The following is a 16,096-nucleotide window of genomic DNA, read 5'->3' on the forward strand; positions in this document are numbered from 1 at the left end:
TAAAAATACAAAAAATTAGCCTGGTGTGGTGGCAGGCGCCTGTAATCCCAGCTCCTTGGGAGGCTGAGGTAGGAGAATCGCTTGTACCCAGAATGTGGAGGTTGCAGTGAGCCAAGATCACGCCATTGCACTCCAGCCTGGGCAAGAAGAGCAAAACTCCATCTCAAACAAACAAAGAAACAAAAAACTGTAGAGACAGGGTCTCACTATGTTGCCCAGGCTGGTCTCAAACTTCTGGGCTCAAGCAATCCCCAATCCTCCCTGGACCTCCCAAAGTGCTAAGATTGCAGGGGTAAGCCACTGTGCCCAGCCTCCTTAATTCTTAAAATAGTGGGCAGCACCCCTCAGTCTACGCAGCATTAATCTGGATAACAGTGTCTGTTCAAACCCAACAGGGTTAGTGAAAAGTTGGAGTAAGCCAGGTACTCCAGAGGGGCTGCTGGATATATTCTGGTTGCCATGGCAACTAATGCTAGCTCAGGAGTGGTCCTCCCTCTAGTGTGTCCTAGTAACCTACAATTGAGTTGCTGGAGTTTTCACCTAGTGTGATGACATGCAATTTGGTTGACAGTCAGGATGTGTAAGGGTCGAGGAAGCTGTTGAGATGATCTTGGCTTTTCCCCCACCAGCTCTGCCCACCTGTCTACCTGTCCACTGTCTCCCCTCTTTAATTGTCAACCTTCTCCTTATGTTCTGTGGTAAGCCAGCTGAGCTTGTGTGGTACCTGAAAATTCCATGTAGTCTGATATTACAGAAAGAACACAAGTTTGGAAGTATGACAGGCCTGGTGTTCAGATCCCAGCTCTGAGTCTCTGGGAAAGCTGTTTATCTATTTTAAGCGAGAATATGAATATGACAATAGGATTGTTTTTAGCATGTAGTGAAATATAATGTATGTAATACAGTTGGTGGCCGGGCACAGTGGCTCACGCCTGTAATCCCAACACTTTGGGAGGCCAAGGCAGATCCCTTGAGGTCAGGAGTTCGAGACCAGCCTGGCCAACATGGTGAAACCCCGTCTCTACTAAAAACACAAAAATTAGCTGAGCATGGTGGTGGGCTCCTGTAGTCCCAGCTACTCGGGAGGCTGAGGCACGAGAATTGCTTGAACCTGGGAGGTGGATGTTGCAGTGAGCTGAGATCAGACTCCATCTGAAAAAATAACACTTGGCATGCAGCAGGTGTCAGTAAATGTTACATCCATCCCTTCCCTTGGTTGCTCCTAGAAAACCGAAGCTACAAAGGCCATCATCTATGGCCAGCTATTCCACCTGGGTGGTGATGTCCAGTTGCCCACCCATCTTTGCCAAATCCCCTCCCTCCAGGGAGCCTTTCCTGATTCATCCCACTGGACTCTGGGTTGTCCTGGCACTTGTGTGCATAATGCGTACTGCAGTAATTTGCACTTTTATGATTCTAGCATGCATGGTTTGCACACACTAATATGGCATTATTTTATTTAATGTGAATTCGATATTCTCCCCCCATCCCCCACCCAATTTACAAGTGAAGAAATTAGAACTTGGATTAACTGGCTTGGGAGGATCACATAACTCAAACTGGCCCCACCAGAGCAGAACCCAGGCCTCTCCCCCCGGCATTCTGCGCATGTTCCAGTACACCTGCTGCCTCACCATGTGCTCCTTGAAGCCTTTCCCTCTGTGTGCAGCCCTGGTGTCCCTGAAGCCTGTGAGCATGTCAGGGGCAGGGATCACAGGCCTTCCACTGGAGTAGGAGCTTCCCAAGGACAGAGACTCTGTCTTCTCTCCCTCTGTGTCCCCTCAACACCTAGCAGTGTAGGTTCTCAGGCCATGCTGTCGACTGACCAATGAATCACTGTTAGAGACCCCCTCCTGGAATGCCCTTACATGACCTCTCCATCTTCCAGGATAGAGTCTTGCTTTGGGGAGCCACAAAGTACCCACAGTCAGGAACTCTGGTCCAAGGGCAGAAGGAGCAACCCAAGCCTCTGTGAATACAAGTCCTTGTTTGCCTCTAGCTCAAAGGCTGAGCTGTCCCAGGATGTTCACGAGGGGCCAGCTCTGGCCTCTGGGCTATCAGATGTCTCTGGCCGGGCAGTAAAAGGCCATTCACTGCAGCTGAAGAAAAGCCAGCAGGCCAGGCAGAGGGAACTACCTACTGAAGTATAAAGGTTTAGGGGTCCAAAGATGCTGAAGGACTGAATGGTTGTTATCTATATATCGGTGTGACAGTGGAACAAGCACAGGAAGAGGCATAAAAGTATAGATTTGCAAAGCAGGCCAGAGGAAAGAGTCAGACCCATAGAGACCGAAAGCACATAGCTACACTGGAGGCAGATCAACACTCACTGAATATGCAGGGCAGGATCACGGAGAGACAAGGTGGGAGAGGCTGACACGGGGGCATGTGCAGTAGAAAAACAGAGTCAGCGGGTTCGTGATGTGCACGCCAAGCAGTGGAAATGAGAGACAGACAGATACTGTGTGAGACCCATCCGAACATGTGTGTGAGAGGTGGCTGGATACAAAGAGGCTGTGTGTGCACAAGATCAACTGTTTGAGGACACAGGCCCGCCGATGTGCAGGGGGTGTGTGGCAACCAGACAGGCACAGAGAGTGTCTGAGAAGTGGAGGGGCCCATCCAGAGCAAGATGAGTGACCTTGTGCTCAGCCTGGCGGGGGTGGGGTGTGACCCAGAGCAGGGCGAGTGTATTCTCACCAGCCTACACCCCTTCTCCTTTGGCCAGCTCCTACTTAAAGGGGTCTGTGTCATGCCTTTTCTCTTTCTTGTTGAGACTTCTCCAGCTTGGGAGACAGGAATAAATCTCTGACCTAGACCCTGCCCTCTTTGACTGCTCACCCTCTTCCAGCCCCTCTCCTCAGCCTCAATCTCTCATTCTTCCCCTACTTTGATGTCTGGCTTCTGTCTTGGCCCCTGTGGGTTTGATGACAAAGGGCAGTTCAGGAATGGCCATATGACACATACATGGCCATATGGACAATTTCAGGTGGTGGGACTTCCAGCAGTTGGGGTTCCCAGGACTGCTGACATTCTGTTGAGTGTTATTAGAAGATCAGGGACAGAGCTTATCATCTGGCTGTCACTGCCCCTTTCCAAGCCACAATGAGCCTCCACAGAGGGGCCCTGGGGGATAGCCAGCTGCCCTGTGCCCATTCTGGAGTGAACTTTCCTCTGATGTTCCCTGTTTTCTGGATTTAGCCAGGAAAAGGAGCTCCCTGTGTGAGGTTCCAACTAAAAGATACCACCCTTCGCCAGCTCTGATCAGATACTCCTGAAGTTTGGAAGGCAACAGCTATGCAATATCTCTCTTTCTGTCTCTTTTTTTTTCTGAGACAAGCATCACTCTGTCACCCAGGCTGGAGTGCAGTGGCACAATCATGGTTCACTGCAGCCTTGACTTCTTGGGCCCAAGCAATCCTCCCACTTCAGCCTCCCAAGTAGCTGGGACTACAAGCAAGTGCCACTGTGCTACTTTTAATCCGTGCTAAGTTTAAAATGTAGTACAGGCTAATTCTTAAATTTTAAAATACCCACTAATTTTTGTTTTTTGTTTTGTTTTGTTTTGTTTTTGTAGAGGCAGGGTTTTACCATACTGCCCAGCCTGGTCTCAAACTCCTGGGCTCAAGCTATCCACCCACTTTGGCCTCCCCAACTGCTGGAATTACAGGCATGAGCCACCACTGCTGGCTTATACAATCTCTTTTATCTCCACAGGTCCTTGTGGTTAGTTTCCTGCTCTTGGGAGGCACAGTAGCAAAGTAGATGGAACATTCAAGCCCAACTGGCCTGGATATAATTTTCGGTTTGCTACTCACTACCTATGTGCATTACTTAGCCTCTTTGTGCTTCGGTGTTATTATCTGAAAGAAATGCCCACCTTGTGATATTTGCTTATACATTCGATAAACACTTGTAGACCACATAATATATACCAGACACTGCAGATGTGGTAGGAGAAAAAACAGGCATTACTCTTAAATTCGTGTATGAAAAGAAATGGCTGGGTGTGGTGGGTCACACCTGTAATCCCAGCACTTTGGGAGGCTGAGGCGGGTGGATCACCTGAGGTCAGGAGTTCAAAACCAGCCTGGCCAACATGGCAAAACCCTTTCTCTACTAAAAATACAAAAATTAGCCGGGCGTGGTGGCATGTGCCCGTAATCCCAGCTACTCAGGAGGCTGAGGCATGAGTATCACTTAAACCCAGGAGGCAGAGGTTGCAGTGAGCCGATATCACACCACTGTTCTCCAGCCTGGGCAACAGAGCGAGACTCTGTCTCAAAAAACAAAACAAAAAAGAAATGGCAGTGCTCGCTTTGGCAGCACATATACTAAAATTGGAATAATGCAGAGAAGATTAGCATGTCCCCTGTGCAAGGATGACACCCAAATTTGTGAAAACTTCTGTATTTAAAAAAAAATTATTAAATTAAAGAAAGAGAGAAAAAGAAATGGCAAACAAGCCAACAAATAAACATGCAATAAATTAGGTGGTGCTGTGTGTCATAAGGACAAATAAAGCAGGGTAAGGGGCAGAGAGTGATAGGGTAGTGGGTATTTGAGAGTGGGTAGTCAGGGAAGGCTTCTTTGATAAACTATGCAGATAACTGGGGAGAGAGCTGTCCAGGCAGACAGAAGAGTCTGTGCAAAGGCCCAGAGGCAGGAATCAGCATAAGTTCAAGGAACTGCAATGTGGCTGAAGGAGCGTTAGTAAGGGGGCAAGTGGCCAGAATGAGGTCCCAGGTAGCCAGAGGCCATGTGTGCCATGCTGAGGACTTTAGCTTTTCTTCCAAGAGCGAGGAAGCCACTGGAGGATTTCAGGGCGAGGGATGATGTGATCCAACATGTTTTGCAAAGGGTCTGTCTGGCTGCTCTGAGGAGAGCAGACCACAGGGACACCAGGGGAACCAGGAAGCGTGGAAAGCAGACTGCTGCAGTTAGCTAGGTGAGAGCAGATGGTGGCTCACACCAGGGATAGAAGTGGAGGTGGCGAGATGGTTTTGAGGATTAAAGAAAATAACATTGGCCAGGTGTGATGGCTCACACCTGTCATCCTAGCCCTTTGGGAGGCTTAGGCGGGAGGATTGCTTGAGCCCAGGAGTTCGAGACCAACCTGGGCAACACAGCGAGACCCTTTCTCTGCAAAAAGTTTTAAAGCTAGCTGGTTGTGTTGGCTTGCACCTGTGGTCCCAGCAACTCTGGAGGCTGAGGTGGGAGGATCGCTTGAGCCATTGGAGATTGAGGCTGGAGTGAGCCGTGTTCATGCCACTGCACTCCAGCCTGGGTGACAGAGCAAGACCCTGTCTCAAAAAAAAAAAGAAGAAGAAGAGGAAGAAGAAGAGAGGAGGAGGAGGAAGAAGAAGAAGGAGAAGAAGAAGAGGAAGAAGAAGAAGGAGAAGAAGAAGAGGAAGAAGAAGAAGAGGAGAAGGAAGAGGAAGAAGAAGAAGATCATTTACAGTACTTTCTCAATACATTGTATGAGGTGTCATTTCTGTTTCACAGATATATGGGATCCAAATTAGCAATGGATCCCATTGCTATGGGATCCCATTTGGCAATGGAGTGCAGTGGAATGGGTGCTTAAGCTGATCTGAAATGATTGCTCCTAGCCTCTTGAGGTGGAGGGTTTGTATACATGCATACACACACACACTCACACACACCCTGTGACCCCGGGTGAGGGTCCGTCAGGCCCTTACTGGAGAGGCAGCCCCTCTCCCCTACCCCTTCCTATGGTCCTCTGTCTCATGTTCTCAGAAGCACACAAAGCCACTGATGTGTTGGGATACTGGAAGCAGGATAATCAGCTAGGACTACTGAGACGGTAGCTCACTATACAAGATGTGGAGGGTCTACCCTCTCTCCTGCCCCTCCCAACTGTGGGGGTGGTGAGAAAGTCAGGTCTCCTTGAAGTTTATATAAATATTTGTTGAACAGTAACACAGCTGGGACCAGGACCCCTTCCTCCAGCTGGCTGACTTGCTACCCCAGAGAAATCTCAGCTGAGATTAGGGCTGAGCTTTGGAACACTCCACTGTGCATCTGTTGACTCCCAGTGACCCCAGTTCAAATTCTCCCATCTACCTTCCAAACCTGTCCATCTGAGCCCCACACTAGCCCCAGGGAGGGAGTGGCAAGAAGTAGTGCCACTGACTAGTGAAAAGAAGCCTGCCCCAGGAATCAAGACACCTGAGTTGTGTGGAGGGGTCTTGAGCTAGTCACTTGCCCTGTCTGGGCCTAATTTTCTCCTCTGTGAAAATGAGGGGTTTGAACTAGATGCTCTCTAAAGTCCTTTTTGGCTCGAACGTTCTGGATTTTCTGACCACATGAACTGGGTCTGATCCAGGGTACCTGGCATTTCCTGTAGGAAGGGCCTGGAGATTGAGGAGGAAAGACAGCAGTCATGCTGGTACAGGAAAGGAGAGAAGCTCCCCACCCTCATGCATGAGGAACTCTGGAAGACACAGGCATTGCTAATGGTAAAGAAATCCATTGCCTGGACCTGGACCCAAGTCATTGTGGCTTCTAAACCTGTGGCCAAACTAGGCCACTCTATTATTAATCTTTCTTGCTGTTAATGTTCTAAAGCAAGTATAATAATACCTGCTTAGGTTGTCTGAGAATAGAATAAACTCATAGACGTGAATATGCTTTGAAAACTTCTGCTACACAGAGACTGGAAATTATTTTCCTAGACAGCTGTCAAGGTCATGACAGATGATTCCCTCAGGATTCAGTTGGGTCAATGGGGCATCTGAGAGTAGGTTTTTGAAAGCTGGGATTAAGGATGTGGCCAGGTAATTCCCCATTGATCCTGCCACAGTATGGAAAGGGTTAATTCACTGAAGTCCCTCTCCCAATTCCTTTCTCTTTCCTTTCCCTGCCCCCCACTCTGATTTGATTCTTTCTCTTTTTAATCACTCTGCTATAAAATGCCCATTGTCCTGCCTCTGCTATTATGCTATCAACCAGGCCTGGCTAGGATGCAGAGGAGTCACAGGCCCAGCTGTCACCCACAGGCCCAGGGGGACGTTCTCTGACTGGCCAAAACTTGTGCAAGGACGGGCTTTTCCATCTAAGGAATGAAATAGCCTCATGATTGATGGGAACAAGAAGACATGAGGGCAGGTCAGTGGACAGAGTTATGGATACCTACCTTGGGACCCTAATCCCCTCAAGGGTCTCATTTCTGGGGCTCACCAGGAAATCGGTATGTGATCAGGCTCCAGACAGGTGACCCTGGAACCCAGAAACCCTCAGGCAAGTGACACTGGAATTCAGAGCACACCAAACTGCCTCTCAAGTCTTTCCCTTTTCTTCTTACCCCATTCTAAACAACCACATCAGCCTCTGAGATTATTTTCCAGGAGACAAGGAGAGCCTCCCATAAACTATCTTTCGATGTCTCTGTTGGAAATGAAACTTTAGCCAAAAGAACCTTGGGCCTCAGCCAAGGTGACTCCAGAGATCCTTCTAGGTGGGGAAGGTGTGGGAAGGAAGAGGGAATTACGCCCTCCCAGGAATCTGGCTGAGGGACCTCATGCATATTAGTCTGCGTTCTGCCCTCTGCTTTGGACATTTCCTGGACTTTCTATGCCTCAGTTTCCCCCTTGTAAAGAGCTGCTGTGAGAGTGCTGGCATGGGAGACAAATGAGATCATGGCTCCTAAGGGCTCTTTGAAGAGAAGCCCCACAGGAGCACAGAGGAAGCCTATGTGAGATAGATAGGCCTTTTTCCTCTCTCCCTCTTTGGCTGGGTTTTCTTTCTGGACAAGTGCCTGACTCCCAGCTCCCTTTCAGCAGGTGTTATCCCCTCTACCATGTGTCCCTCAGCTGCCCCCAACTCCCTGCGCCCCAGGCTACAGTCATGCTCACAGTCACCCCTGCATTGCCCGTCCCCCATACCCCATCCCCACTGTAGTCAAGGCAACTGTGCCACCATATCCCTTCCACTCTGCCACACCCTCATGACAGGCAAGGAAGGTCAGGGCCCCTTCAAGCACGGGAGCTCCCCATTGACAGGGGAGGCTGTGTTTTCATATTTTCACAAAAAACTCCCAGACAGCATTTCTCTTCAGTGCTGCTGCCTATTACCCAAAGTGCCTTGACCTGTGGACTGAAAATAGCAAGTGCTAATTTGCATGTTATTTATTTAAGTAGCAATGCTTCTGGGATCCTGCTCTTTCCCCTATAAAAGCCCACAATAACCTCCACCAAGCAGTAAGGTAGACACTACTGTGGGACTTACCCTCCTCATCAAGAAGGAAACAGGAACCTATAGCAGGAACCTCGCCTTCTGTTGGGTTCTGGCATCTCAGGAATCAGTCCCAAGAAGGAGGTGGTGTACAGACCCTATACCCCAGAATGCTCAGTGGGGACTCAGCTGACAGCCTCTGCCCTGAGCTGAGCTACTGGCTGAGACTTATTCTCTTTATGATCTGCTCCTCCAGTCCCTGTGTGAGGTGAAACACAGTGGGAGGAGGGTGGGAGGGCGGGCAGGCCTCCAGGTATGAGGATGAGGGATCGAGCCACATGGTCTCTGGGGGGCTGCGAGGGAATGTTCAGGAACAGCTCAGCTCCATGCACAAGACCCCTGTCCCTCCAAGTAAACCCCTATGTCTACCCCTTCCAGGCCTCAGATCTCCCTCCTTCCAGGCCCTGCTGAGAAAACCACAAAGGAGGAAACCTTATGGAAAGCTTACAGCTAGATCTGGAGAAAAACATCCCCTGCTGATGACATTCCTTTGGCTGAGACAAAGTCATTTTATTCAGGATTCCATGTTGGCTGAGGCTAAAGAGAATCCCTTATGGCACGTCACTATAAGCTGTTCCCCAGATGACCCAGGCCAGCTCCAGCACAGCTGCATGGACAGAGCCTCCCTAGAGAACTCACTGTGCTCACCCTGTTTTGGGTGGTGGTGAGGATGGGAGGCTCAGGACATTATCAGAACAGGAGAGCCAGGATAGGGTTTGGCCAGGGACATCATCCTGGAATGAAATGGAAGAATATGTGAGAGGACCATCTGCCTTGCTCTGATTCCCCCTCAGAGCTGGTCTGCTTGGGAGCTGGTGCATCTTTTCTAAGTCTTACCACCTAAACCACTTAGACAGAGTAAAGGGAATAAAAGTCTGTCTATCCCCTATGCTAGGGGGAAGTCTGAGGAATTGGTGCTAGGATCACTGCAGCCCTTTACTCCCCTTTGATCAAGCATATTTGGAAAACTTGGCCACAATATGCAACCTCAGAAACAAAGACCCTTCCTCCAACTTAAACTGTTCCATTCTCCGGAAACGGAGATCCCTCTGCTGAGGTTTTCCGCCCTCTAAGAACTGTGGTTCATCACCCCAGAGCTGCAGCCCCAGGTCAGTGGCATTGGGTAGCTAGAGTAGTAGGGGCAGATGGGCTGTCCAGTTACCCAAAGTTCATTGACCTGTGGGCTGAAAATAGTAGGGGCAGCCTGCATTGCTGGGGGGCTTGGGAAAGGACTATTCCTAGGACTCAAAGCACCACCCAGACCTCTTTAAAGGCAGTGAGAGCGAGGAGGAGGAGTTCAGGAGTGCAAACCTCTCCCTTAACATCTGTAAAAACCGAGGCCTGGAAAGATAGGCCTAAGAAAACACATGTGACCTGGATCTGTATGTGTGGCTCAGTCACATCCAACGGCCCAAACACTAGAGACTACTGCTCTGTGGTCCCAAGTCATCTTAGTTCAGCACATTAGGGGGCTTTAAAAAATTGCTGCTGTTGTTTTTGTCGCTTAAAGAAACTGCAGGTATAATTTGTCCATCTCTAAAATGTAGGCTTCCCAGTTTGCCCAGTTCACATTGGGATTGGGACCCAACCATAGACACTTAACCCCTTCCAGGAGCCAAGAGTGAGAACTGGAGGAAGCAAGGGTGAGGGCAGCAGGCTAATTCCCCGACAGGGCTCCTTTCTGTGGAACCAAGAGAGTGAAGTTACCAGGAGGACCCTCAGTGGGGAGGAACCCAATGGGAGGGCCCTGCTACTGGATCCCACTGTTTTTTTCCTAAACAGTCAGCTGAAAATGGATCCTGGATAAAGGCACAGATCGTTGGGTGGTGTGAGCTGTTGTTTCTCTCCCACAGTCTTCCCCCAGCAAGCACACCTCACCTAATCTCTGGTCTCCTGAATGCTGGAGAGATGTTGGGCCCCACCCCCTGAGGTTGTTAGGACATCAGAAGGTCGCACCATCCTACTTGGCTCCCGGCTGCGAGCAGAAGGGTCCTGAGCCAACCTCTGGCAATATGTACCCCATCGGACCTTCGTGTCCCACCACACCCCTTCACGGACCTTGTTTTAGGCAATGCACTGACCCATGCTCCGATTTTTAGAAATTTCTAAAAGCCTGGAAAGGAGCCAGGAGGAGGCTGAGAGAAAGCCCTCTATGGAGAAGGTTCTGCCCAGGCCTCCCCAACTCCTTACCCACCCGTGCCCCAGAGAGAAGTGACTCGCTGCTCACACCCCCTCCTGCCAGTGCAGCGCGAGTAAGAGAGCCCAAGGGACCGCAGCTGGCATCCCAGGGGTTAATTCCAGAGCAGCCCAGGTGGAGGTCGAGCCCCCAGCCCCGTCGGCACCTCCAGGCTTCCGAGGCCACCGGAACGGAGGAGGCTGCGGTGGCTCTTTGTCTACCTGCTCTGGGCGTTAAAGAGCCCGCTCGCAGCCTGCATCGCTGGGGCTCGGGACAGAAGTCAGCGGCGGGGAAATGGGGCTCTGTCACTTTAAGTACAGCTGGAGCCGTAAGTACGAGCCCGGGTGGTGGGGAGAAAAGGGAGCGGAGGGCAGGCGAGGGTTCGATTTCTGACCCTCCGCGTGGCCCACAGCTCATACCTTTTCGGGTGTCCCCGGGTGTCGGGCGAGAGCGGTCCTGGGGGGCACTGGGTGCCCACCCGGTGAATGGCCGCCTGAGCCGGGGAAGATGCTTCATCTGCCTCTGCCCAGATCCGGAAGGACCGTGAATTTCCCCCGCAGGTAAGCGCCCCCACACCCCCGGCCTCACCGCCAGACCGCAGAGCTGGGGTCGGGTTTGTGGCACCCCCCGCCCAGCCACAGCCCCCTAGTTCCGCCGCAGCTGCAGTCTCGGGGCAGTGGGTGTGGGGTCCGCAAGAAGGAGGGTCTTGGCCGCGCTCGCTTTTCCGCCAGAGAGAGGAGTGCCTGCGCCGCCGGAGCCTCCGAGCTCCTGGACGTTTGGCTTTTGGGCATTTGGGGCTGGGAGTGAGTGTGTGGAAGGCTCTAGGGAGGGGAAAGGGAAGGAAAGGAGCTTAGGCGCCCAGGAGACCTGGACGGAGCTGAGACAATAGCGCAACTTGATTGAACTTCGATGGTTGCGGCTGTGGCGCCTGGGGGCTCGGGCTGTGAGGGTCGGGGGTCCTGGGGACCAGGCGGGTGGAAGGAGGAGGGGCTTGCAGCCCCAGGGCGGCCCTGCCAAGGTCACCCTAGTTCCGGAAGCTCCGGGGGTCGTCCTGGGGTTAAAGGAGGTGGTGGGAGGCGGAAGGATGAAACGGGAGGGACGGGACGTTGAATTTGTGACCGTACTGCTGGCTGAATTCCTCCGAGAGAGAGTGAAGCCTGGTACTCTACCCTGGGAAGGGGTGAGCCGGGCAATTTGGGGAGACGCACAGTGAGGGACTGGTCTTGTAAGGTGAGGGCAAGGCACAGAGGCTCCTTCATAAAGGGGAAGTGAGTGTAACCACAGCTGGCCCTGGGACTCTCTGAGCTGACTTGGAAACTGCACTTCCAAGGGAGAATTAGGAAATTCCACGGGCCTGAGAAAGGGGGCTGGGGTTTCTGTTTTTTTTCAGGGGGGTGGGCAGGGGAGGCTTCCCACCTCACTATTCTCATTCCATATACACACTCCTTCCCCTCAGCCTCCCGCAGACCTGGGAAGTTGGAGGCTGGGCCCTATGCCTGGTGCTGTGGCCACTCCCACCTCAAACCTCACACAACCCGGACCTGCACCCTGTAACATGCGCCTGCTTCCTCATATTGCCTGGAAGGGAGCCCCAACTACCTTCCAGGGGCTCAGTTGCAACTGTGCACACAAAGGTCTAGGGGAAAAGCAAAGCATTGGGCAAGGCCTGAAAAGAGAGGCATCTTCTGCCTCCGTTCCTGCCCTGTAAAACCGTGGGCACCAGGAGCCCCTTGGAAGCCAGAGGCCCGCTGACCCCAAACTTTTTCCCCCTACCATAGCATGACAGAATGCAGCCCTGCAGCCCCTGGAATGTGACTTGGGTCCTTGGGGTCACTTTGCCAAAATGACTGGTAGGTATGGTGGTGTCATAAAAGGAACCAGTTTATGAGCAGAGAATAGACCCATGTAGGGACTTCAGGTGAGATCCTGGGCTGAGTCCTGGACAGCTCACAGGGTCCTGGAGAAGGCGAAGGGAAGGAACTATTCATAACCTCCTCTCTTTCCTCCACCTCTGCCACCCCAACTAGAGCCTACTTCAGATTCACATAGGGTGTGCCCAAGGAAAATTATAATTGCCACCCAAACAATATTTGCACTGCTTCTACTCTTAAATTCTTTGCTTCCCCAATGCCTAGAGGGTGTGCAAGTCCTCTAAGTGACCCCAATGCTCTTTCTCTGAGCCTATCATTCTTTCCTTCCTACTCAACAGCCTTTTCTAGGTTACCCCATTCTTTCTTTTGAATTGATATTCTCCCTGCCTCCTTCCTCTACCCAACTCCATCTCAGGGGAACCTGCCCTTATAAAGAGAGCTTAGTGCCCTATCCTGGGGCCATAGCTATTGAATACTCACCTACCTCCTTACCAGAAACAGACTTCTGGGCAGGTGTGCCAGGGCAGGTACCTGTCTGCCATAGCCCAGGTTGAGGGGCAGGTCATGTTACACTACCCAGCCTGCTAGGGTGGAGCTGGGTTAGGCCTGTGGTTTCCTTTCCATCCAAGCCCAAGACTTTCAGGCCAATTGCTCTTGGTAGGCAAGGAGACAGGGGATGTTGTAAAGTGGAGGTTATTCCTCAAATTGCCACACTTCACATATAAAGTTTAACTAGCCTGGCTCCACTCCACAGAGGGAGAGCTTAGCCCAAGCCTTTGCTCTAGGGAGGGCTCAAAACTTTCCCTGTAAATGATGTTTCGCTGAGGCCAGCAGGGATCAAAGAGATGCTTACCCTCCAGGATCAGGTTTCCCTTAAACTCCAAAGGAGGCAGCACTGGGAAGATGTGAGGGTATCTGGGTGAATGACTTAATTGGCCCTCAGGTATCTCCATGACCAGCTTTTGATGAGTGAGCCGTGATCAGTCCATGGCCTCTTCATTGTTTCAGAGCAGATGTCTTTCTTGTCTGGATGCCTGGGATTCTTCCATCTATTGTGGAAGACTGTGCCCACAAGCACTGTTCTTGTGTGTCTCAAACATTATGGTCTCTCCTGGAGACTCCCTCTCTTCCTGTCTCAGCAAACACTGTCCTTCAGTGTCTTCCAAGCAGGAAGTCCAGGCATCTATCCCATTCAGCACTCCTAGACTCCCTCCTGGAAAGAACCCTTAGCTAGAGCCTGGGGATCAGTGGGAACAAGACTTGTTCACTACAGTTGCCTGACTCAACCCACAGAGACTCCCTGGGGCAGAGGGCTTCGGCTTGGCACAAACTCAGCCTCTGTGAGAGGACAGAATGCCTAGGGACAGCCAAGCCAACGAGCTGCCTCTCGTTAGAGGGTTTTATGGGGCTAGGCACGCACACCACAGGCAAACCACACTTGCTGGATTAACCTCTTCCTGCAAAGCCCCTGCCCTGAGCTTGGGAGGAATGAGGGGGGGACTTAATGAGCAGAAGGCATCTTAATAGGGGGGACAGTCCGTGTCTAACATCTCAGCTAATCACCTTTTCTCATTTTAACATGAGGCTGTAAAACACAACCTGTACTAAGTGCTTTGTAACCATTTTTCCATTTAATCTTCACAATAACCATGTGAGGTATATATTATTATCATCCCATTTCACAGTTGAAGAAACTGAGGCACAGGGAGGTTAAGTAAACATACTAAAGATCACAGTAGTGGGATTTGTCCTCATACCTAGGTCTGTCTGACTCTAAAGCCAACCCCTAACTACTATGCTATAAGGAGACTATTCCTACCAATACCAATTGAGGTCCCAGGAATACTAAATGCTGAAGATGCAGAAGTTGAGAGTAATTGGCGGCCTCAGCAAAGGTTTGGAGTTGGCCCGGGGCTGTAGTTGGAATGAAGTGAAGATTATAATTGCCACCCAACCAGTGGGGAGTGGGAAGATTACTAAACTTGGAGTCAGCTGACCTGATTTAGAACTCACTCCACTACTAATTAGCTTTGTGACCTTACAGAGATTGCATAGCCTCTAGCCTCAGTTTTCCTCTCTAAAAAATGGGTATAGCTCCTGATTGATCTACCTTACTAGGATGAAATGACAATGAGAAAACATGAAGAGCACAATGCTTTAAACATGTGGGCTTTGATAAGTGAAATTATGACCACGTGAAGTAATTCCCAGAAGCAAGAGTCTCTCCCAAATTCTTTAGATTGTTTTTTTAGCATCTTTTCTTCCGTCTTACTAGGACTCCAATGAGGATGCCTGTGAGTATAATACATGGAACAGTTCCCAGCTTAGAATATATCTCTAATTTTTGCTTAAATTCTTCGTTGCCCATCTTCAGGTTTCTATTCAGTCCAAATTCTATGCTAATGAGGATGGCATATTTATACATTCCTGGTTTGGATAGCAATTTACATAAAAATAGACCACTTTTTAAAACTTAAAAGATGATTTTTTAAAACGCAATTTTGTTCATTTAACCTTTCCTCCCTGACGACTTTGTGCCAGCCACTATGCTGGGTGCTGGAGAAACAAACAGAACCCTAAGAAACTGACCTCTACTTATTCATTCATTCATTCATTCATTCATTCATTCATTCATTCAACAAACTCTAGTGAGCACTTCCCAGATGCCAGGCAAAGTTCTGGGTACTGGGGATAGAATAGTGAGCAGTAAGGCAGACCATAGTCCCTGCATTTAGGACCTATGTTTTCTTGCAATGAAAACAGATCAATCAATGTTAGCAAATACTTTAAATATATTATTTCAACCCATGAGAAATGTGAGAGGGGATAATGCAGGAGGATGTAGTCTGGTGGAGGAGGCAGAAGGCAGCAAGTAACTGTGATACCAGGTCATACGTGCAGTAACTGAAAGCCAAGCAAGCAGGCGCCATACTTTGAGTGGCCCTGGAGAGCTTCCTAGAGGAGGCAGCATTTTCTTTAGCGCTTTGAAGAGAAACTAAGAGTTTTCCCGAGGGACAAGAGCTTGAGGAAAAATGGGGAAGTTTTTCCCAACTGAGAGGTTCTGTGTCATCTTCCAACTTCTCTGCCTAGACCCACCATCACTGTGCCTTCATCAGTCACACAGACTTCATATCTAAGACAGAATCCTCTGAGACAAACAACTGAATGAATTTTTCACTGCTGTCTGGAGGAATCCTATCTGGAGGTCTTTGATAGTGTCACTGACTTGTTTCCTCTGGACCTGGGTGTCAGTGTCAGCTCATGTTTAGTTCATGGAATAACAGACTGTCCTTAGGCTGTCCTTGCCCTTGCCCTTTCCATCGAAGCAGAATCGAATAATTCTACACTTGTGGAGCATGTGTAGGATGTGAGAATTCATCCTCAGCCTAACTTTCTTGGGATGCTTCAGGAATTTCCTAGAAATGCTCAATTCTTGGACATTTACATCTTAGGAAGCCTTTATCCCATAAAGGCTCTGACTCATGATTGGGTAAGAAATATTGAAAAAGAAAGAATATCAAATATCCATGCATATGTACACACATATACAACAGCCTGGCCACTGGTCCTTAAGTATTGAGCATAATCAAGGAATGCTTGATATAACCCATGGACTTACAAAGGATATACAGCAAGTATGAATTTTCTCACGAACCAGTTTTCCTACTTAGTGTGTTGTTGCAGGTGCCATTTGAATAATGGATGAGTTATTCAAAAGAGGGGAGAAGAGGAAAGTTGTGTATCCACTTCTGATTTCCTGGGTACCAAGCTGGGTGCTTTATAGGTGTTTTCT

At 49.9% G+C, this 16,096-nt stretch overlaps 1 protein-coding gene and 1 non-coding gene across 9 annotated transcripts in view; both read left to right on the forward strand.

The window, feature by feature from the left end:
- Nucleotides 1-16,096, forward strand: part of NAV1 (neuron navigator 1) — a 280,821-nt gene that overhangs the window by 187,942 nt on the left and 76,783 nt on the right. For 2 of the 8 annotated variants that reach the window (XM_015120363.3, XM_078002586.1), the window contains exon 1: nucleotides 10,817-10,992. The exons of the other annotated variants lie outside the window; for them this stretch is intronic. In XM_015120363.3, coding sequence (XP_014975849.1) covers nucleotides 10,940-10,992 — 53 coding nt within the window. In that variant the 5' untranslated portion in view covers nucleotides 10,817-10,939. Of the gene's footprint in view, nucleotides 1-10,816; nucleotides 10,993-16,096 lie in introns of those variants that run through there. 8 annotated transcript variants of the gene reach the window in all.
- Nucleotides 4,311-4,417, forward strand: LOC114674812 (U6 spliceosomal RNA). The gene has a single exon (XR_003725912.1). It is a non-coding gene; the product is annotated as a U6 spliceosomal RNA (small nuclear RNA).

Source organism: Macaca mulatta, chromosome 1, assembly GCF_049350105.2.
Source record: "Macaca mulatta isolate MMU2019108-1 chromosome 1, T2T-MMU8v2.0, whole genome shotgun sequence".
Lineage (NCBI taxonomy): Eukaryota > Metazoa > Chordata > Mammalia > Primates > Cercopithecidae > Macaca > Macaca mulatta.